Below are 21,874 nucleotides of genomic sequence, written 5' to 3'. Positions count from 1 at the left end.
TGCTGCCGCAGTCACGCTGACAGGCCACCCTTTCTGCAGTCGCCCCTCACAGGGTGATCACATTCCAGTTTGTCATTGGAGCTCTAGTGATCTGTCCCCTCTGAGAAATGGCGATTTCGTAACTTTATGCAAACAGCTAAAAATAAGACAGGCGGGGGGAACAGTCCTGTGTGTCTGAAAGATGACAAAAGCGTGTCCCTGGGCAGCCTGATCTGTCTCTGCCAGGCCTTTCAAAGCCCTTGCCTGGTCCTTCCTACTAGCACAGGGATTCGCAGGCCTGTCGGTGTCCCAGGGCAGGGAGCCCCTCCCATCTGCACACCCAGCTCCTGGCAACTGAGTGCTGTCTCAGTGGGAGTTAATTGATGGTTCATTTTGGCCAAAGTCACCGTGGGACCACTACTCAGGGTTGAAACTGGAGGGTCCACACAGGCAGCTCTCAGAGCTGGGGAGCTGAGACTTCTCTGTGAGGCACCACAGGCCCCTGCGTCAGCCAAACTTCAACTTCACAGCTGAAGGTTACGGGGCCCTGTCTCCTCCAGAAGCATTGTTCTTCACAAACAGCTCTGCCCGCCATTCATTTCTCAGGCTTCCTGCCTGCTGGGCAGAGCGTGTGTGGTCCCGGCGAGGGACCTGGCCACTGTCCCTTGGCACTGCTCCTGCGGGTCATCAAAACGATCAAACCAGCCTTGAGGGGTCGTTAGGGTGCAGGGTTTCCCGTATCCAGTCTGTTAAAGTTCCTCGTACTATACTACCCCTGTAATGAGCCCTCCCGACACCATTCGGCTATTCCTGCCCCCACGGGGAGCCGCCCGCACCCGAGTCCTCTTTAAGTCAGGCCTGTCACGTACTGTACTTGTATGATCCGACATGAGAATCTGTAATAGACATGAAACCTACCCCCTAAAAATGTGTGGCCAGCCCTCGGCGGTGTAATCCATGTTCATGCAAAACCCGGCCGAGGGCGTCTGCCCTCTCCCTGCCTCTGTCGGCCCAGGCGCGGCAGCCAGCCTGCTGCAGTCACGAAAATAAACGCAGTCGACCTGTCTGCTAAGTACAGCTGGATGCTCTGTTCCCCTGCAATCCCGCCTGTATGTATTGGTGTGATTCGGCATGTTGAAGCTCAACCGGTTTCCTCTTTTGTTTCACTTTGCCAATTGTCACCTGGTTTTTGAGGGTCTAGACTTACCCTGTACATACGGTTTTTTAAGCAAAGCTTTTCCACTTTTGACTCATCTGGCACTTTTAATAACTGGGCACGTGGTCGCCGTCGACTTTGGTGTGTGGTATAGGCACGTCACTCTGGTGGTTGGCTCCAGTCCCCTCTGTACTGGCCGTGCGGCTATTCTAATAGTATGTCCTAAATATTCAGAATTGCTCAGTAATGCACACGTTAGCATAACCTTACTTATGTAATGAAATGAAAAACCCCTTCAGCTTACCTTTGCAGTGGAGAACGGGCGTGAGCCTGTTTCAGTAAGTCCTCTGCCACAGAGGGTGCTGACCTGTGCTGGCCCTGCTTCCAGACGGGGACCACCAGCAGCCAGTGTCTCCCGTGTGCCTCCCACTAATGGCTGGAAAATGGCCATCCCACCGTGTGGCCCCGGAGAAACCCCAGTCAGGTGGGGGTACAGGGATACAGGGCAGCGCTGAGAGCCTTGCAAGGGGACCTGTGGGCACCGCAGGCCAGGGAGGGGCTTGGCCCCTACAGCTGGTCAAGACCGGACCTCAGTCTGGCTTCGGGACCCGTGAATGCCCCACGTGGGCCCGCACGGCTGCAGATAGCTCGGGCCTGCGCCCCGCCGCCCCTGGACTGGGGTGCACCTGGCCCTACTCTGTCTGCTGACATGGGGTCCTTCGCACCCAAGGCTGAGGCCAAGGACTCATGGAGTCAATGCAGCTTAAGCTCCAAATGGCAGGACCCCTTTTTGTGGGAAACTTGCTGCTGAGCCGGCGCCCCGCCCTGCCCCGAGTCTGTCGTGAATTACAACTGGGAAACAGGTCTCTGGCTAGTCCTCGAAGCAAGGGCCGTCTTGCCCTCAGCACCCAGGCCTGTGGGCTGCCAGGCCCCTGGCTCCCTCCCTGTCTGTCATGACAAACATGAGCCACCTCCCTCCATCTTGCCTTCACCCTGTGGTCAGGACAAGTGGCGGGTTAATCTGCATAAGAACCTTTCAGCTCTTGAGCCCTTCCCCGCTGTTTCTGTCCTCTCCTGAAGCCTTAGGCAGGCCCAGGGCCCCACTGGTGGCCCTAGGCTCCTGGGTCCACCTGCCTTACTTCCCCTGGGAAGCCCCGGTTTCCTTTTCCCCAGCTCACCCCCGACCCACCACACAAAGGAAGGGCAGGCATCCCAGCACCAGTGAGGCTGTTGGGGCGGCCCTGTGATGAAGGGCCGTATGGTCTGGCTCAGCGGGGGGAGGGCAGACGAGGGCAGGATCCCATGGGGCCACGCTGGTTGTGGGAGAAGCTGTGGGGCACCTGGGGAGGCAGAATTGCATCCTGGGCCAGAGGCTCCCAGAACAGAGCCAGGTTCTCGCGGCCCTCTGGGGCTGGGCACTCCCCGGGGGAAACCCCTCCCCCGCCCAGACCCAACCTCAAGCAGCCCCACCAAGCCTGGCCTGGTGACTTTGGCCCTGGATGTCAGGCCAGGTGCTAGGCCTGTACCCCGGCGGCTCCAGAGTACCCCAGGGAGTCCCTCCAGGTGAGACCCCAAGAGGCTTGTCTGAGCCTCACCGCGTGGAGAGCAGACTCTCAGTATGCAGGCCTGCCCCATAGCACCTTCACCTTAAAGTCTACAGGCCGGTCGCGCCCCGTCCGCCTGTAGGGTTTCCGAGTGGCCGCCAGGCGGCGCCCGCGGCTCGACTTCGCGGTGCCCCGGCGAGGAGGGTGCGGCTCAGAGCAGGAGGGCGCAGCTGTCGCGCCCAGGCCCCTGCCGGTCGCGCCTGCTTCACGAGGGTGGCCAGGTGGCGGTGGTCTGACTGTACCAACTGCCCGCGAGCGGCGCGTGCGCTCGTGCTGGGCCCATCTGTCCGCACCCACGGGCCACAATCCGGAGTCCCCGTGGAACCCTGTGAGGGTCATGGATTCCGATTCGCCCCCCCTGGCGCTGGGCGTCCAGCAGGCCGTCTCAGGTCCTGGCCAGCTCGCCCACCGGCAGTCCACCTGGCCCAAGCCCTGGGGTGACAAGCACGCGTGGGGGCCGGGAGATCTGTGTGCTCCACCGTATGTCCAGGGAGCCTCATCCCTAGTCCTGGGTAATTCACCCCCAACCTTCACGCCCACACCAAATGCGAGTCACTGCCAGTGCCACGGCCTGGAGTGCACCTCGAGCGCTCTGTGGTGTTCTGGACTTGGACACTCCTCTGCCCGACCATTTTCTGCCCCTGTGCCCCCTGGGGCTGCTGCGTTTGGGATTTGGGGCAGCAGGGCTGGGAAAGTCGGGGAAGCTGGAGAGAAGGAAGGGCCCAGCACATGGGCAGCCTGGGCCCTCGGGGCCATGAAAGGCCGCTATGGGTAGTGGGTGGGAGGCCGTGGCTGCCCCACTGCTTCTGGGGCTCGAGGAGCCCTGCCAGGCCGTACCCTTCTCTGAGCCTCAGTGTCCCTCCAAGAGGCCTCCCAGGGCCCAGCCCAGCCGACAGGGCCCCCACACTGCACTGAGGGGTCGGCAGCGCCAGGACAGCGCAGGTGACAGCTGACATGCGACATGCGCCTGACATGTAAGGAGGCCTCTGGAGGCTGGCCCCATGCCGGCCCCGCAGCAGAGTGGGATGGGGGTGGGTGAGGGCACTGGCACCCACAGCCTCGCTTGCTCTCCTGGCAGGGCAGCCCAGGGCACTGCCAGGCAGGGTAGGGGCCTAGTTGCTGCTCCCCAGGAGCTCCCTCCCCAGTGCCCAGGCTCGACCCTTTGACATCAGTCTAGGACAGCACTCGGGTGGGCCCCAAGGCTGCTGCCAGCCAGCGTGTCTCTGGTTCACTGTCTGTGACGTGGGCAGTGACCCCCACTTTGTGGTGGAGATGAGTTCAGTGAGGTGCACAGGGAGGCTGGGACGGGGGCAGCAGCAGCCACGTGTGGGGAGGAGCCAGAGGGCTCCCCCACCTCCCAGAGGAAAACCCCCAGGTCTTCCCTTTAGGCCTGCGCAGCCCCTAAACCCCAGGCCAGCTGAGCACCTCCCTCTCTCCCTGCGGTCAGCAAACAGGCGAAGCGGCAGGGCGGTCCTTGGCCAAGGCCTCTGAGGCCCGGCTCCAGGCTGCACCTCCCCTCGCCCTGCTCTCCCTCCTCCACTCTGCCTGGGGGTGACCAGAAAACCCTTGGGGACTTGAAATGCGGTGGCTCCTGCAGCTTCACCTGGCATGTGGCGTGCATGTATGCTGTGTGTGGACGTCTGAGCACAAGTGTGAGCGCACATGTGTACGCTCGTGTGAGCAAGTGCACGTGCTGTGTGCACGTGCGAGCGTGTGCACACATGTATGAGCATGTGTGCATGTGTGTGGCAACGTGGAATGCACATGCCCTGCTATGGCACCCAGCTAGCCTGAGGGTAGGCAAGGGGCCTGGGGGAAAGGAGGGCCGGGAGCCTGGGAGCAGCCCCAACAGGGCCGGGGCCGGGCAGGCCTGGGAGGGATGCCTGGCATCTGCTCAGGCGTCCTGGGAACAAGGCCCAGGAGGAAACCCGCAGAGCAGTGCTGGCGGGACCATAGCAACACAGCACAAAGCCCTGGCCTACTTACCCCGCAAGCCCGCCCTGCCCTGGCCCCCGGCTCCCTGCTGTGGGTGGGGGGCAGGGCCTTCTGACTTCTGGGGGTCCATGCACCATGGCCTTTGGGGCTTAGTGCCCTGGAAGCCTGGGGCCTCCTCCTGGTCCCCCCCCAACCAAGGATGCTGTCCCAGGCCTGGGAGTGTTTCCTCATTCTTAAAGGGGGTGCAGAGATGCCTGGCACCCAGCAGACAGGCACTGTGGACGTTTCCAGCCCCAGAAATCTCAGGGCTCTCTGTGCTGCTTGGGTGACTGCAAGCCTCAGAAGTCCCCATGACCCTGGCCAAAGGCCTCATACCAAGGCCCCCAAGTCAGGACAGAGTCTGGTGGCAGGGGGTGGCCAGGGTCACTGAGGACGGAACCCCTGGAGCCTGCACAGCCATTCAAGAAACAGGGCCCATGGTAGGGGGTGCTCTTCACACATGACACCTTCTGGCCTCTGTCACCAGCCTGGCTGGGGCTGGGGGGACGGTCACTCTGTGGAGGAGGCCCCTTGGGCCCGACACTAAGGCCTGCTGACAGCACTGGGCTTACTAGGCCTGTCTCCTAGATGGACCTGGCCTGACCGTCCGGGCCAGCTCCCTGCTCACTGCCTCCTCCTGCAAGAAGCCTGCCTGGCCCGGGGCCCTGGGGAGGGAGACAAGCGTCTCCAGTGCCTAGGGAGGCTGAGCAAGCCACCAGAGGGGAAGGGGGCATTTGTGGGGCAGCTCCAGGGTCTCTGGAGGACCTATAATGTCCGCGTGGCCCTGCTACCACTGGCCGCCCTGGGCTGCCCCGCTGGGCAGGGTCTAATGTGGGGTCATGGCGGGGGGGCTCCCTGAGGAGGGAGGGCTGAGGGCCAGCAAGGCTGTGAGGATGCTTTGTGGAGCGCCTGGGCCCTGGGGACAGGAAGCCCTTAGCCCCACAGGGTGACTGTCACCTGATACCTTGCTTGATAACCAAATGTTTTCCTGACCACACCTGGGGAGCAGGCCAGGCTGCTGTGTAAGCTCAGGCCTGGGCTCCTGCTGGGCCTCGGTGTCGGAGAGCATGCTCCTCCAGCTGAGTAGGCCTCACCCTGTGCAGCCCTGGAGCCTGTGGGCCGTGGTGACCCCCCACATCTGTCCCCATTCCCCTCCAGAGGGCAGCGCCCACCCTACACCCGTCTGTTGGCTCCTTCACCTGCCAGGCCCTCCTCTGCGCCCCGGGCCCATCTGTGGGCCCCAAGAAGGAGTAGAGGTGAATGAATGAGTGGCCCAGGCGGGAGGGCAGCAGTGCCCAGGAGCGGGGGCTGGGGGTGACTTAGGTGCGTCCATGTGCCTGCCCGCGCGCCCCCAGGCACCAGACGCAGCCGCCCGCCCCTCCCCCACCACAGCCCCCCCTAATTTATGCCATGAGGGGGTGGCCACACGCTGGTCCCCCGCGTGGCAGCGGCTTTGTCCCCAGGCGGATTCCCAACGGCTGGCCGCCTTCAGGAAGAAAGGGCCCTTCTCTGGCGGGCGATGAGGTCACCGTCCGCTGCTGGGCACACAAAGGCCTGGGCCCCCACCCCGCCCGCTGGCAGCTGCCTCTTTGTCCTCGGTTCTCCAGCTCAAGAGAAACCCCAGCCCCTGCCCCCACAATGGGAGGAGTGGGGGAGGGGACGAGGCCACCCCCCCCCCTCTGTCCTTGCTCCTCACAACTGACTGTCCCTGCTGAGGGGCAGACCGATCACACTCCAGAGGCCATGCTGGGCCCAGGGCTCCTGTGGGGGCTCCACCCAGTGGGGGTATCTGTGTCCAGTTGTCTGGGTCCCCAGCGTAGGAAGGCGAGTGGGGGCTACGGGAAGGGGAAGCGGAATCAGGGGCGATGCTCCTTGTCCTCAGCTGCTGAAACTAGTGTCTGCCTGGACCCAGGACTGCGTGTGCCCGCGTGTGCCTGCCTGTGTGGTGGGGACGGCCCTGGAGGCCTTGGCCAAGCCAGCTGCCCACCAGCCTGTCTCTGGGCCACTGTCTGTGAATCGGGCAGCGGCACCCACTTTGTCTTGGGCTGAGAGCTCCATGAGGCGTCCCGGAGCACGAGCCCAGCTGGGGTGCTCCTGTGGGTACCCCGTTCCTCTGGGTTGGGGGCCTGAGGCTCAGGGAGGACAGGTCCTTTGCCCAAAGCCCCAGGCCACAGTGGTGGGGCTGTGAGAAAGGCCCTGCCCTCTGCCTTCCTGACCTCCCCCCCACCCCCAGTGGAGCACAGGCAGGCCCGCACCTGCCTCCAGCCGCGGGCCCATGCTGGCCTGGAGCAAGCCCAGCAGGGGCCAGAGCCCCAGAGCTGCGAGCCCTGCAGTGGGAGGTGGGGGGCAGCAGGGCCTGGGGGCTGCCCTGCTTTTCCGCTGTGCTGACCAGCGCCTGCTGGGTGTGCCCAGGACAGGGTCGGTTTAGACACGTTCCTGGCGGGACAGAACATGGGGTTTAGCTGGGACCCTGGGCACCACACTGAGGTCAGAGACAGGTCTGGCTGGGGTGGGATGTCGCTCTCAGGGCTGTGGGGGTTCTGGGGGCTTCTGACACCCCAATGGAGAAGGCCTCGTCCAGGCAGGGCAGGGTAGGGCAAAGGCCCGGTGAGGTCTTGGGGCAGGAACGCCAGCCCTGAGCCCTCCCCCGCCGGCGGCCTCCCCGGCAGTCTTTCCGCAGAGCGAGGAAGTGGGGCCCTGGGGCTCTGGTCCCAGACAAACAGTCTGGGCTGGACACGGACGGCGCGGGGCTGGGGCCTGCCCGGAGGGGCTGCGGGCGGAGTCCGGGGCGGGGGCAGCGGAGGGCTGGGATCCTGCCCGACCTCCGGCTCTGCCCGGGCCCCTGAGAGCCCCACGCTGTGCGCCGGAGTGGGGGGAGCTGGATGCGGGGAGGACAGGCAGGCGGAGGGGCCGGCGGGGAGGGCAGGGCCCTGGGTCTCGGAGCGCCCAGGGCGGGCGCAGGGAGGAGGCCGCGCGCTCCAGAGGGCGGGCCAAGGGGGTGGGGGCTGGGCGTGGGCCCCTCCTCCCCGCTGAGACGCGGCTGCTTCCGCCTGCGTGGTGCCGGGAGTGGCCATTGTGCCGGTAGCCTAGCAACAAGCCTCGGTCACCGCTGCGGGCCGCCCCCCACCCGGCATTCTGGGCACCACCCGCGCCCCGGCCCGCCACGTCCGCCGGTGCCGTCGGGCTCTGGGTCGCGTCCGTCGGTGGGAGCGCCCTGCAGCCACCCGAGCTGGCGTTCAGCCGGGCGCCGTCCCTGCCCCTCGCCCCCGCCTCGATTCGCTGTCTCGGAAACGGAAGAGCAGGGACCGGAGGCGGCCTGGGGCCTGCGGGGCCGCGCTGTCCGTGAAGTTAAACGGCAGTGGACGGCGTTGGAGCTGTTTTCCGGAGGCGCTGGGCCAGGACAGCCTGCGGGGGGCAGCAGGGCGGGGGCGGGCGACAGGGCTGCCAGGAGGGTCTGCAAAGAGAAGGCAGGGCGGCTGTCTGGAGTGCAGAGGCCAGAAGAGGGGCCTCCTCCCAGAACTGGGGTGCTGGGGGCGCCCTGGAGGCCATCCTCCACCGAGGCCAACGCCCCCAGTCGGTGGCCATTGAGCCTGGGGCGAGCGGCGAATGGCCGGCTGCCTGTTGCCCCTGTGGAGGGTGAGGACAGGCCACCCGCTCCTCAGAACTTGCTGCCCCCCTACCAAGCCAGAGACCCAGCGCCGCCCCAGGGTGCCTGGTGGCCCTGGTGGGGGAGGCTGGAGAAGTGGCCCCTGGGGCCAGGGCAGGGATTTCTGACTGACTGCTTCCCCCCAGGAGCCTGGGACAGAGACACCGTTGAAGTGGCCTCAGGCATTTTCCCTGTGAACAAGCAAACACCTCTCTGCCCTGTAAAAGGTCACAGAGGTGGGGACAGACTCCTGCTCCCAGGTCTCCTCTCCGGCACCGCCCAACAGGCCCTCAGCAAAACCATGCGTGTCCGCACTGTCCAGGGTTCTCGAATAAAACACGTGTGTGCTCAAATCAGAGCCTCCCCCCTTCGCCCAGGTCGCGCGCACAGCAGCACGCCTCCACCTTGGCTGGCTCCCACCTTGGGCCCTGGGGGGACACAGTGACCCCGAGGGAGAGGGGCTCGGGGATCCCCAGCAAATGTCCCGACCAAACAGGTGGAATTAAGTTCCGGTGAACCCAGTGCAGCCTCAAAAGGAGCCCCGCAGATAGCGCTGTGAGCTCCCGGAGTCGTGACCGAGCTGCTCGAGTGAATAAAGGTGTGTTTTGTTTTGAGAAATCAAAGAAAGGAAAGAAGATGCCTGAGAGACTCTGGTCCCCCTGGCAGTGACCGCAGGGCCGCCCCACCCCCAGGTCCCAAGTCGGAGGGGTGGGGCGGGGTGCTGCAGGTCACTGAGCAGCCTGGTGCCGCATTTGCGGCGCCCACCTGTCATGAAGGTGCCTGTGGCAAAGGCTAAGGAGCGGGTGGGTCTGTCACCTGGAACAGAACTGCCTTCTGGGTTTGTAAAGATTGAAGAGCCCGAAACAGCACCTGGGACAAGTATGGCAGAGATGATGCAGCTGGGTGGGAGGTGGTCACTATATCCTTATTGCAAGGATGGCTTTGGCATCCTAATGCACCACTTGGTGGCAGTGTACCCAGGTGACAATATCATGTGGGCTGCAAGGATCTGTGACATCACCCGCTCAGGCCACCTGGGGGGAGGAGGAAGGTGAGACATCAAGAAAGAGCAGTGGGGAATGACAGGGACACTCCCAACAGGCAGCAGACAGCTCTGGGCTTCCTAGTGGCAGAGAGAGGCAAAGTCTAGCTGGCCCGGCCTTTCTCTGCTTCTCACTTTAATGCTCGAGCCCCCTGGGGAACCCACCTAAAATGCACTTTCTGACCAGGAGGTCTGCGAGGGGGCCCAGGTTCTGCCTCCTAAGTAGCTCCCTGGACAGTGGGCGCTGCCACCCAGGGACCCCACCTGAGCACCGTGCAGGCCCCCAGGAGAGAAGCCGGCAGGCGAGCTGTGCGTCCCTGCAGCACCAAGAGCCCTGTACAGGGCGGGTGTCCGGCTGCACCGAGCTGGGGTCACATCTGAGGGCTGCACTGTGGGCCACGAGGGTGGCCAGCAGAGGCCTGAAGGCCAGGCGGAGGGAGGACCGCCTGCCGCGGGGAAGCAGCTTGGCAGACCAGGCATAGGGGAGGGTGCACTGTGGTGTTGCTATGGAGACAGGAAGTGGGGAGTGCTGAGCTTTGGATCCTGTCAAAAGGCCAGGGAGCATCTCTTCTGCTCCCAAAGCACGTGTCTGAGCTCAGGCAGTCAGGGACCTGGCTCCACATCGTGTCCCAGGACACAGGCTTTCTGTCTGTTGGGCCCTGGGGCCCTGGACTCAGGGCCCCACCAGCTGTGTGGGGCGGGCTGGTAGAAGGGTCCCAGGGCTGAGGGCAGGGACCAACAAGGTCCCCCTGTGCCAAGCGCTGGGGACCAGCCCACAGGAGGCATTGTCGGGGGTGGGGAAGGGCTGCATCCCCCGTGTAGTCAGCGTGGGAAGGGGAGGGTGGCCTGTCAGCGGGGCTTCAGGTCCAGAGGGGTGGGAGGTCCTCAGAAAGGCGGGCTGGCCCACTCCCACCACTGCCTTGGTCTGCCATCAAAGGAAGGAGCACCCAGGAGAGACTCAGAGGAGGGGGCCTGGGGTGTTGGGTCCTCAGGACTCAGGACACTGAGGGCAAGGTCAGTGGGGTTGGCAGGAGGGCGGTGAAGGGGTGCTCCACCATCTAGCCTGAGCCAGGCCAGCGTGCCTCACCTTCTGGGGCTGTCACACCGCCTGGCCAGTGCGTGGGGGCTGGCATTCCCGGTGAGTGGGGCAGCTGCAGGGTGGGCAGGGAGGATGGGGGTGCCTGCCAGGCAGGGGCAGGGAGAACGAAGGAAGCGGGAGGAGGAACAGAAGGACAGCCGTGAACACACACCCCTCCCTGTCCCCACCTTCTAGATGGGGACACTGTGCCCACTCCCGGCCTGCCCCTCTTTAAAGGGACAGATGTCAGGGAGGAAGCCGATTATCCTCAAAGGCTGGAGGCTGTGACCGGAGCACTTGGTTAGAGTGACCCAGTTCCGAGCTATTCTTGGCCTGGTGGGAGCTGAGTAATTCCCTCCGGCTGATGCCGCCCTCCGCAGGCAGCCTGACTTTGAAATGCCCTCAGCTGGGCAGAGAGGCAGCCTGGGGAGGGTGGCCAGGCTGGCAATGCCCTGCAGGCCCTTCCCTCCTGCTGAAGACCCGTCTGCGCCTTGCCTGCTGCCACTACCCCCACCCCTGTGCCTATGGCCACGGACCCCCGCCCTGAAACCTCAGGTCTCTCCAGCCCCTGACACGAGGTTGGGCCACGTGAGCAAAGGCTTGAAAAATGGCCCCATGACCGGGCTCGCCCTTGGTGTGTGGAGGGCATGAGAGGGTGTGCCTGACTCTCCGTCCAGAAGGGGACATCCCATCTGCTCTGTCCTCACTTGTGAACGGGCCTGGCTGAGGTCGGCCAAGAGCTGCTGAGCCACAGATCCGAGAGGAACCGATGGCTACTTCAGGCCTGAGCTGTTTTGGGGTGGTGGTGTGGGGAGTGCTTGTTACGCAGCATGGCTATGGGGACTGCCCCCCGATACGATGCCTCAGGAGTTGTGGGGGCCCACTGAAGTGCCCCGCCCACACCCGGCTGGAATATTATGTGATTAACTAAGCACACTGATGGGATGACCTGCACTTGCCAGAAGTCTCCCCATCCAGTCCTCTCTCCGCGATAATCTATTCAAACACCCCTGAAGCAGAAAGCTATTCAAGTGCCTCAAAGCACAAGACAGTGTCAGATGGACCCAGAAGGGGCCCCAAAATTCTGGCCTTGGAATCTGCCATGGAGAATGGGGGGCTCCTGAGGCGGAGGTGGCACTTCATCTCTCCTCACCCCCACCCTGCCAGAGGGGGGCAGTGACCCCAGCAGGCCCAGAGCCTGGGCCCTCACATGCTCATGTCCCCCCTCCCAGGGGAGATTGTGGCCTGGCTGTCACCCTACTCCTGTGACTGCCCGCACCCCCATCTGGTACAGGGCCTGATCCCTCCCCTGCTCTGCTCCCACCTGACTGTGTCTGGTCCCGGGGAGCCCCTCAGTCCAGGCTGCCCTGACCTGCCGGACCCGAGGCACCAGGGGGCACTCAGCTCACTTGAGGCCTGGGTACAAGCAGCCCCCAACAGCACGCTCCCCCTGGGGTGCATCAGGAGCCCCAAGGGGAGACAGGGACATGCCCTGGCTGGCAGTGAGCCTAACAGCCCCAGGGAAGAGAGGGGCCTTAGGCCTAGTAGCCAGCCTGTGTTTAGTGGCCTTGCAAATAGGACAGGCAGTGGGGGCTCCTCTTCCACCGCCTGCCGGCTCCCGCCTGGGAAGGCCTCCGGCTCGCCCTCTTCCACCTTCCGGCAGCCCCTCTGGACCCTGCACAGCGCCACCTCCTCAGCCTTCCCTCCTGACAGCAGGAATCTCTCTACCCTCCAGCCTGGGCCACACCCTAGGGGGACATGCCGGGCAGGGGCCTATGATCTGGGAGGTCTAGGTGGGTGGGGGTGTGGGGGCATGGACCCCAGTGAGTGGAATCTCCTCTGGGCCTGTTTTCCCACCTGTGCAGTGGGCTGGGGTAGGGTAGGAGGAGCCCACCCGCCCACAAGCTAGAGGTGGGAGGCGTGTTTCCTGGACAAGGCAGGCTGGAGAGGCACAGGGGAGGACCAGCACCAGTGGGCTGAGGCCAGGCCAGGCCGGGGCTTCCTGGAGGAGCTGGCGCCCTGAACTCCAAGCCAGGCCCTAGGGTGGGACTCTGGCCTGGGGCCCTGGGGGCCTCAGAGTGAGTTGGACAGCATGCCTCAGCTACTCAGCAGGGGTGGGGTGGTGCAGGCAGGGGGTGGGGATTTCCAAGGAAAAACTGAGGGCTGCCAAGTGTCTGGGTGGGCAGGGGAGTTGCTGGCTGAGTCCTTGCCCTGTGACCAGCCCCAGGGGGCTGACTCGGTGGCTGGTGTGACGATTGGTCACTCACTGGCCCTGCCTCTCTGGACATCAGGCTCCCCACCTGCAGAATTGGGGTGCAGCTGGGCACCCCCCCTCAGCCTGCAGGCAGCCCCGTGAGCCAGCCTGGGGCCTGTGGGTGCAGAGGAGGGTTGAGCAGGATGCCCCTGCCCAGAGGTGGGTGGTGGGCAGTGCAGAGAGAGGCACAGTTGAGAGGAGGGACCCTGAAGGGTGTGTGGGAGCCCAGCTGTGCGCTCTGTAGGCCCTGGAGAGCCCGCCAGCAGTACACAGCCCAAAGGCCTCACCTGAAGGCCAGGGCAAGGCCACATCCCTCCTCTATCCCCTGGGCCAGGCATTTGGTCCGAGGTCAGGATGGGTCCTGAAGGTGGGGGTGGGAGCCCTGGGGCAGGACTACTGGTTCCAGGGGCCCTGAGGGACTCTGAGGGGACAAAGTTCTTCTCAGGAGGCTGCACAGGAGAGGGGAGCAGGGAAGCCGCCCAGCCTCGGGTCACTGGGAGACGGGCTCTCCTGCAGGCCCGCTTTGCTCGGCACCTCTCCAAGGACCCACAAAACCCAGGGGTGGCCTCGGGCCAGAGCAACAGGTTTTGGGGCCTGTCAGGGAACATGCAAACCAGCAAGCCACCCGCCCTGTGACCAAGAGGCTGGGCTGGGCTGGGGGCCCACCCAGAGGTCTGGGACCCTCAGGCCACACTCTGCTTGCTCGCACAAATGCACTCCCTCCTGCCCCACCGGTCCCAGGGACAAGTGGCCCTTTCTGCAGCCTGATGGGGGTGGCCACACACTCACTCCTTTGTTCCAGGCGTCCAAGGCCTTGCCCTGCAGTCTGGAGCCCTGGGGCGCTTGCTGTGGGACAGGAGGACGACCAGGGCCGGGAAGGCTGTGTGCGCTGGGGTCTAGCCTGGGTGTTGCAGTATGGGTGGGGCTCCGGCCTCTAGGGACCCCAGAGACCAGTCAGCACTTGGGGGCCACAGTGTTTATTTCTGGATCAGGAACGGTCGGGGCCAGCCCCGCACAGGCACAGTGTTCTGGGACTCCCGGCCCCACACGGGGAGGCCGAAGCTGAGCGTGGACACCCAGGCCCTTCGTGCACAGTGGTGGGCAGGGATGCCAGCCCCATACCACAGAGCTGGGGGCCAGGCCAGGGCAGGTGACATATGCCCCCAGCCCTGGTGTGTTGCCCTCCGTCCCAGGTGCACCCTCTGCCTGAAGCTGTGTGTTCCCACAGCAGGAGGCAACTGGGAGGGCGGGGCACAGAGGCAGGTAGGTGGGGCTGCCCCTTGGACAGGAGGGATGGCAGCTGCCCCCCGCCCCCAGCAAGTTGGGCCCCAGGGAGCACAGCAGGGTCTCCTCTCCCTGGGTGCTGGGCCAGCCTGGCTCCACCAGCACACTGGGGATGGTGGCAAAGGGGCCAGGGCAGGGCTGACCCCTTGACCTGGTGTGGCAGCTGGGCCTTCGGGATCCCGGGTCCATGGCAGCACCAAGCCCCCAGCCCTCCTCCTTGAGTCTTTGCTCCCCTGCCTCCCTCCCTGCATGGGGCCACCTAGGAAGGGGTGAGACCTGGGCCCCACCACCTGCAGCCCTGGGCCTCAGCACTTGGAAAACCCTGTGGTCGTGGGGACTTCACGTGGCAATGAGCAGGAGAGGGCAGGAGACAGGGCAGAGGCCTCCCTCCCTGGGGACCAGAGGCCTGGGGCTGGCCACCCCCTTCAGCCACGTAGGAGGCCCCCACCTCCCACCCCACCCCACCACCTGTCTAAACACAGGCACAGCAGACATCCACTGCCCACATAAGGTGGCCCGCAGCAGGCTGCGCCTCTGTGCTGGGCCCACGCGCTCCCAGCCCCGTGGATCTCCTGGTGAGTGGCCCACTAGTCTGGGGTCTTGGTGGCAAAGGTCAGGTAGCCAGTGTGGCCCACGGCCTCCTTCATTGGCGTACCGCTGCGGAAGGGGCTGGCGTCGGGGCTGGGGGCGGCTCCCAGGTCCGGCGTGGGCAGACTGACGGTGCGCACATTGTACACCTGCGGCAGCACCTCCAGGGTGCTCAGTTCCAGGAAGCCTCTGGCCGCCAGCGCCTGGCACGTGCGCTGCACCTGCTCGATGCATGGCGAGAAGGAGCAGAAGCGCCCACCTGCAGGGAGCAGGACAGTGTCAGAGGGCAGGGAGCCTGCCCACACCTGGCCTGCCCAGCAGCCTCCTCTGGACGGGTGTATGGCTGGGGAATGCCACCCCCAGTCCTTCCAGGCAGGGGTTCTGGTAAAAAAAAAAAACACCCACTGAGAGTGAGGAGAGTGGATGCTGGGCCCGACCCTGGGCCTGAGGCTGGCCAGAGGCTCCCTCAGCCACGAAGAGTCATGGTCAGGGGTCAGGGGTCAGGGCAAAAGCTGGGCTGGGGTTAGATGGAGTCTTGACGTCACAGCTGCCAGCTTGCTGGGCTCAGAACAGCTTTGACCACACAGCCCTCACCAGACATGTCAGTACGGGCTGGGGCGGGGGCAGGGGCAGGGGCTGGGGCGCACAGGTGGCTGAGAGCACTGCTGTCACAGGAAATTAGAGGCTGTCACCAGCTCCTGGAACTGGAGGTGCCTGCTCTGAGCCAGGCCACAAGGCCGAGGGTAATGAGGTGGGGGCAGGAGCTGACAGTCTCTTCCTGCTGCCTCCCACTGGGGGTGCCCGTTGCGCCCCTCAGTCTTGTCCAGAGCCAGCCCAGGTCCCAATCTTGTCAGGAAAGTTTGGGACACCAGGGCAAGGAAGGGTTGTGGCCCAGCAAGCCCTCAAGGGCCTATGAGGCCCAGTCACCGCAGCCCTGACCCCCAGGGCCGCAGGGCAGTCTGGGCTCGGAGGAAGCCCTTGTAGCTGGACGCCAACCCAGAGAGGAAACAGTGTCATCCCCAAGAGGGGACCCTGCCCCTGTGTACCTTGCCAAGGAAACTGAGGCCCCACCAGGCAAGGGTCTGAGGCTGCTGGTCAGTGCGAGGTCTAGAGGGGGGGCAGGCTGCACCTGGCGAGGCTGGGTTCACAGCAGGAGGAGAGCCGCTGGAAACTGCCAGAAAACGCCGGACCCACAGTGAGTGAGTCAAGAATCTCTGGGCCCAAAACAAACAGGTCCAGAGAACAAACAGGGCCCAGAGGAGGGGCTTAAAGAGACGCGGAGGATGGGCACAGCAGACGGCACGGCTCCCCAGCCAGTGACCAGCGCAGAGTCTCGGCAGCAAGAAGCTGGGCAGCCAGCTCTGGCCTCCCTGGGACTGGGGCCTGGACCCAACAGTGTCCACAGAGCAGCGGGCAGAGAGAGGCACTGGTATCAGGGAAAAGCTGGGGAAGGCGGAGATGTGGGGGAGCCAGGGCTGCCACTTCCCCAGCCTGGGCCACTTCGGCAGAGACCAGGGGCCCAGGAGGCCAGGGCGAGCCTGAGCCAGCTGGCAGGGGGCCCACTGGCCATACTGCCTTCCTGTGGGAGCTGCTGGGCATCTGTCTTTCTGAGGGGCAGCCTCTCCCCGTTGATACAGACCCAGCTACTAGGAGGGGGCAGCTGCCCGATCAGCTCCTTCTCCAGAAAAGGGAAAAACCCAGAGCCCAGCCAGTGCCTCCCTGGCTTGGAGCCCTCTTTCCGCCTCCACACCAACTTCTTCCCTAAAAAGGGCCAGCTTGCCTGGCTCCTGGCTGGGGGGAGGGGTGACTCTGCAGGGAACCGCTGGGGTCAGGGGCTGACCTCTGGCCTCTGGCACAACCTGTGGCTCAGGGCCACCTCTCACACAGGAGGGGCTGCCACATTCCCCATGGCTGAGACATTCCCAACAAACAGGCGCCCAGCTGGGGCCCGTTCTTGCATACCTGCCCCCTCCGGCCCCCACTGGCTCCCGGACGACCTCCCCGAGGCTGACTGGCCAGCCCAAGAGACCTCTCGCTCAGGCCCGTACAATACAATCGGGGTCCTGGCTGGGCCCCCGTGTTGTGTGGCCAGGCGATTTCTGAACTTTCTGGGCCTTGGACGACCCAGGCAGGACCAGGGCCAGCTCAGCACCCAGGGCACACCCCTCCCAGAACCCCACGCACCCTCAACCTTGAGGGCGTCCCAGGCGTGGCCCACAGCCTCCCAAGGCGACGGGATGTCCAGGAAGACGGCGTCTGCCTCGTGGCTCACGCCGAAGCCGCTGCGGCACACATCCTGGTTGCGCACGGTCACCCAGCGGCCCACACGGTGCTCCTGGAACTCCTGCCGCGCCTTCTCTGCCCGCTGCTGGTGGAACTCCACTGTGTGCAGGTGGCCCGTGGGCGCGATGGTGCGGATGATGGCGTGGGACACAGAGCCACTGCCAGTGCCTGAGGGACAGGACGGGTATCAGGCAGGACTCCTGGGTCGACCCAGGAGCCAACCCAAGAGCCTGGAGTGACCCACAGAGAGCCCACAGGGCTAGCCAGCCCCAGGTACCAGTGGGCACCACGCATGAGCCGCATGCGGGGCCTGGCTGCCCTCTGGCCTTGGGCTGGGGCAGGCAAACAGGGGTTGACCACGTGTCTGCCCCACCCAGAACCGCTGCCCAGACCCAGAGACCAGGTTCTGCCAGAGGCTGGGGCTGGTCCAAGGCTCCACAGTGTCTGGGCAGAGCAGACAAAGTGGCCTGGGTCTGTCCCATCGCCTTCCGTGAAGTGGCTGGTCCCCAGGTGCCCGAGCTCAGGCCTACTCAGGTTGGTCCATCTCTCTGCCCCCCAGCCTCCTCTGCCCTCACCTTGCTGCCCCTCCGGCCACCATGACGCCAGCTCGCCACGAGCTCCTCTCCCCGCCATGCAGCCGCCCCTCTGCTTGGCTTCCTGTCCTGCAGCGCCCGGCTGGGGCCTGCGTCCCCCATCCACCCCCCTGACCTCCCCTCACCCCACGGCTACAGGTGCCACCTACTTCACGACAACTCCAGAGCCACGTTCCTCCACTTGACTCCTACCTGACACTCACCGCCTCCCTGAGACACCCAAACAGCGTTTGGCACAGACAAGTGCAGAGCGCAACCAGATTCAATGCCAAGTCCACTCCCTGCCAAGCCTTCCCCAACCCAACCCACCACACCCAGTGCTCAGCAGACACTGTGAGGCGCCCTTGACTCTCTCCTCTCCCACCCACATCTGATCCACCAGGAACTCCTGCCACGCCTTCCACGTCTTTCTTGGACCCACAGCTTGTCTCGTCCCCATCTGCCCTCCAAGCCCTCCTGGGCCCCTCCCTCCTGACTCTGCAATCGCCCCCACAGCCCCATCAGACCAGGCTGACTCTCTCCGCACAACCTGGCCAAGCTCCCCTTCCACACGGGGTGGGGTCCGCTCCCTCCCAGCCTCACTGCTTGCTCCTGCATGCTGGCTTCTGTGTGTCTCTCACTAGGGGCCTCTGCATGCTCTCCCTTGGGTGACACTCTCCGTAGGCTCTTGGCAGATATCTCCTCCTCCTCATCTCCAATTCAATGTTCCTCTGAAGACAGGTCTCCCCTGACTGCTGGAGCTGCAGGGACCCCTCTCTGAGTGACCCCAAACACTCAGTCCTGTCTCACAAGCCTCAAGCAATCACTACGCTAAAACAGTCCCACTGAGAAGCAGAAGAAATCTGGTCTGTCTTGTCTACGGCTGCGCCTCCAGTTCCGAGAGGAGAGCTGGCACACCAGAGAGGCCCAGAGTGTGCCCATTAACTGAGCGCTTTTTACTTGAGTGGAGCGAGGCCCTGGCTGAGGGCGCAGCAGGGGATGGGCTGGAACCGGCTGAGCTCTGCTGCCCACCTGCCACTGGTACCCCAGGGCCCTCGTGCTGAGGACTCAGCCTCCCCCCAGCTCAGCCACTCCTGGCTCAGAGCCTCGGGCCTGCATCCGACTCTTCCCCATTCAAAGTGTTTGGCTGGGCAGCAGGGACCATCCAACCATCCCCATGGAGAGACCACACCCCAGAAAGGGACAGGATGGCCTTCGGCCCTCAGAAAGCTGGCAGCAGTGGGGCTTGTGACCCCTGACCCCAGCTGTCCAGCCCATAAGGAACATGCTGGGAAGCTTGGGCGCCTGAGCCTGGGCTGTTCTTGGCCAGGCTGCATGCTGCGGTGTCCATCCTGAACCATCCCAGCATTTGAGACTGTGCTGTGCGTGAGGGAAGGCCTGGGAGCAGCTGGCCTTTGGGCACGTCCACCTGCCCCACAGCTCCTGGGGTCTGCGACACTGGTACTGGTTGGTGATGTGCATGGGGCAGGCTCCCCACACACCCTGGCCACCCTTCAGAAGGGGCGCCTCTCAGCCCTGGGCCTGGGGCTCCCACTCACAGCAGTCCGTGACACTGGGCCAGCCACCCTTTGCCTGCAGCACAGCGTTAGGGAATGGCGGTCAGCACCTCGGTCAGCACCAATCAGCGCAGTGGACCTGGCCATGGCCACCACCTTCTGCAGGTCCGTCCTTGGTCAAGTCCCATGGACTCTCACTCAGATTACGGCACCAGCCTCCCAACCAACTTCCTTAACTCTGCTCTCAGCCCCTGCAGTAAGCTCCCCAGAAAGGTCCTGTTAAAACAGACCAAGGAGGGTGCCTGTCTTCAGGAAGGGCCTGCTGGACACTGCCTGAATGTTGGGGCTGACCTCCGCCTCCCTGTCAACTTCTGAGGCAGCGCTGGTGAAGCCGAAGAACTCACCGGACTCACAGACCACAGAGCCAGGCCGCAGCTCCAGCATCATGGTGAGCAGGGCGATGTCGGTGGAGTAGAGGATCTGGGTGCGGTGCGGCAAGTTCAGTGTCCAGAGCTCAGGCGTGGGGTGCAGCACGTACACCCAGCCGCCTCGGCCGCAGGTCACCTTGGAGCCAAAAGGGCGGCCAATGAGATCTACAGAGTGCCTCAGGACGCCATGGCGGGTTTGGGTCTGTGCCCCGCGCTGCACACACACTGCCATCATTGCACCGTGGCCCAGGGACAGGATGGCGGTGTCACCCTCTTTGATCAGCTCTTCGTAAGCCACGAAGCTCATGGCGCTGCTCTCTGGCGGTGCCAAGGCCCTGGGGAGGAGGTAGAGGGTCATGAGCGTGTAGAGGAGCTGGGCAGCAGGATGTGCATGGTGACTCCCTGAGCCATGGGGTGGGGGTGGGGTGGCTGGCTCAAGCCCTGGCACCTGGGGAGCCCAGTAGGGCTGAACGGGGGCTGGCATTCGAAGCCCTTCTTGGTTTGGGTCATGAGACAGAAGCCATCAGCCCAAATCACAGATGGAGAGATGGGGGCCAGGCAACAGCAAGATTTCCCACAGTCAGGACCTGACCCTCTCTCATTGCCCTTCTCCTGGGGCCTGGCACCCATTCTCCGACTGTGAGAGGCCACCTCGGCTCCAGGTTAGATTCAGAGGAAAAATCCTCACCCCATCCTCCCCCAAAGTGGGCTTCTGGGCGGATGGTGGCAAGGGGAGGTAGGAGAGGCAAGGGCTGGGGTCGTCCAGCGGGCTGAAAACTGATGCACCGGCCTGGCGTGTGCAGAGGGGGAGCGGGTCAGGCCAGGCTGGCGCCGGGCTGGGAGGCTGGAGGGACGCGCGAGGCCCGCGGGGCGTCCCCCGCCCGCGCACCGCTGCGTGGCCCCGCGGAGTCCCACCTGCGATGCCGGGCCAACTGCGGCCGGAGAGGCTCCGCACGTGGCTGGGGCACCGCGGCTGCAGCCCTTCCGCCCCAGGTGCGGCGCGCGGCGCGCACCGATGACGTCACGGCGCCTCGCCGCCCTTCGCGTCCCCCCACTGCGTGCTATTCCCGGGTTGACACCAGCCAGTGGGAGACCCGCTGGACGTCCCACGGCCCCAGCAGCCGGCCGCCGCAGGCTGCGACCAGGCAGGGACCTCGGCAGCCCCGCAGTCACGGGCCGTCCGGCCCGCGGCTTGCTACCCAGCCCTCAGGAGGACCCTTTCCGTGGACACTTTGTCACTGCAAAACACTCTGCAACACCCCTCACTGGGCCCCAGGGTGCCTTCCAGAACGTGTACTCGCAGGGCCGAGGGTCGTCCCAGAAGGCTTTGGCTGGGGTCAGCCAGGCTTCAGGAGATTGGAGGTCTGGCGGGGGTCTGGCAAGTGGCTTCCTCCTGGGCCCGCCAGTCCCGCAGGGCCACACCCTCGGAAGGCGGAAGCTGCTTGCAGGAGGGAGGCGGCGCTGGGTCCCCTTGGGGCCCAGGGTGCAACGAGAGCTGGAGGAACTGGGCGCGTTTTGGGCTCAGTGGGGCTGGGGCCAGGGGCTGGGGGAGGGGCAGAGAAGGGAAGGTGCGGCTCTCTGAGTACCTCAGCGAGGCGGATTCCCAGCTGGCTCCTGTAGGAAGTGAGGAGCGGCGTGCAGGGAGGAGTGGGGCCCCGGATTGTCTGCCTGTGGCACTCAGCTTCCTGCAGCGAGGGCTTGTCCTGTTAGCCCTGGAACGGGAGACTTCGGTTAGAGATGCGCCAGTCCACCCCGCTATTCTGGGGCTTAGCCTGCACCTTAACCCAGGGCCAGTTAGCAATGACCCTGGACCACACTTCTCAGGCCCAGCTGCTCCAACCTGGTAAAATGGGAGTGGCCAGGCCTCTGCAGAGCCAGCCCCTCCCCAGAGCCCTGCCAGCCTCTGGGGCTCTCTAAACTCTCCCTCCTCTGGGGCCAAGACTGGCCAGTCTGTGGCCCTTGGCATGGGTGCCTCGAAGTCCATGGTGGAAACCCAGGTGCCTGAGCTCAGCCCCTCCATGTCCTTGCCCTGGCTGGGCCTGAGTCTGGGAGCCCCAGGGTAAGAAGGTGAGGGGCTATTAATGACCTCCTACCCTCTGTGGGTTCATGTACCTGTGGGGCCAGCACTCCAGCCACCAGCTGCCTGGGTGGCTGTATCATGGCCTCCCTGCCTCCTGCTCTCAACATTTGCAACAACCCAGCCCTATCCACAGCCCCGTAACCTCTGTTCCAGGGGACTCTGCTTCACGCCCTTGGTGTAGCTCGGCCCAAATCACCCCCTAATTGCTCCCTTGAGAGATCTCGATTTTCCACTTCTCTAGGGGCGGGGTTCCTCTTTTCCCAGCCACTCAGTTGTGGTGTGGAGCCCAGGCAGGGCACCCACAAAGTCTAAATTAGGGCTGCATGACTGGGCAGTAGTTTCCTGAGGACCCAACTTCCCACTTTGGTGGTTACTGGCTGACCAGCTCC

The 21,874-nt window shown here is 64.5% G+C and overlaps 1 protein-coding gene across 3 annotated transcripts; it reads right to left on the bottom strand.

Moving 5' to 3' along the window:
* Nucleotides 1-13,694: 13,694 nt before the first annotated feature.
* Nucleotides 13,695-21,217, bottom strand: TRMT61A (tRNA methyltransferase 61A). Of its 3 annotated transcripts, none has more exons than XM_045201793.3 (4): nucleotides 21,074-21,217; nucleotides 19,382-19,740; nucleotides 16,790-17,056; nucleotides 13,695-14,864 (listed from the first exon to the last, which is right to left on the bottom strand). In XM_045201793.3, exons 2-4 carry the CDS (start codon nucleotides 19,710-19,712, stop codon nucleotides 14,605-14,607), a joined length of 858 nt encoding a protein of 285 aa, XP_045057728.1. In that variant the 5' UTR covers nucleotides 19,713-19,740; nucleotides 21,074-21,217; the 3' UTR covers nucleotides 13,695-14,604. The 3 variants fall into 3 exon arrangements, with proteins under 3 accessions (XP_045057728.1, XP_045057726.1, XP_053783582.1); XM_045201791.3 differs by having other exon boundaries at nucleotides 20,992-21,117; XM_053927607.1 differs by lacking the exon at nucleotides 21,074-21,217 and adding an exon at nucleotides 20,321-20,683.
* Between the last annotated feature and the right edge of the window lie 657 nt (nucleotides 21,218-21,874).

This window comes from Desmodus rotundus, chromosome 7 (assembly GCF_022682495.2).
Source record: "Desmodus rotundus isolate HL8 chromosome 7, HLdesRot8A.1, whole genome shotgun sequence".
Taxonomy (NCBI): Eukaryota; Metazoa; Chordata; class Mammalia; order Chiroptera; family Phyllostomidae; genus Desmodus; species Desmodus rotundus.
This window is presented reverse-complemented; position numbering and strand designations above follow the sequence as displayed.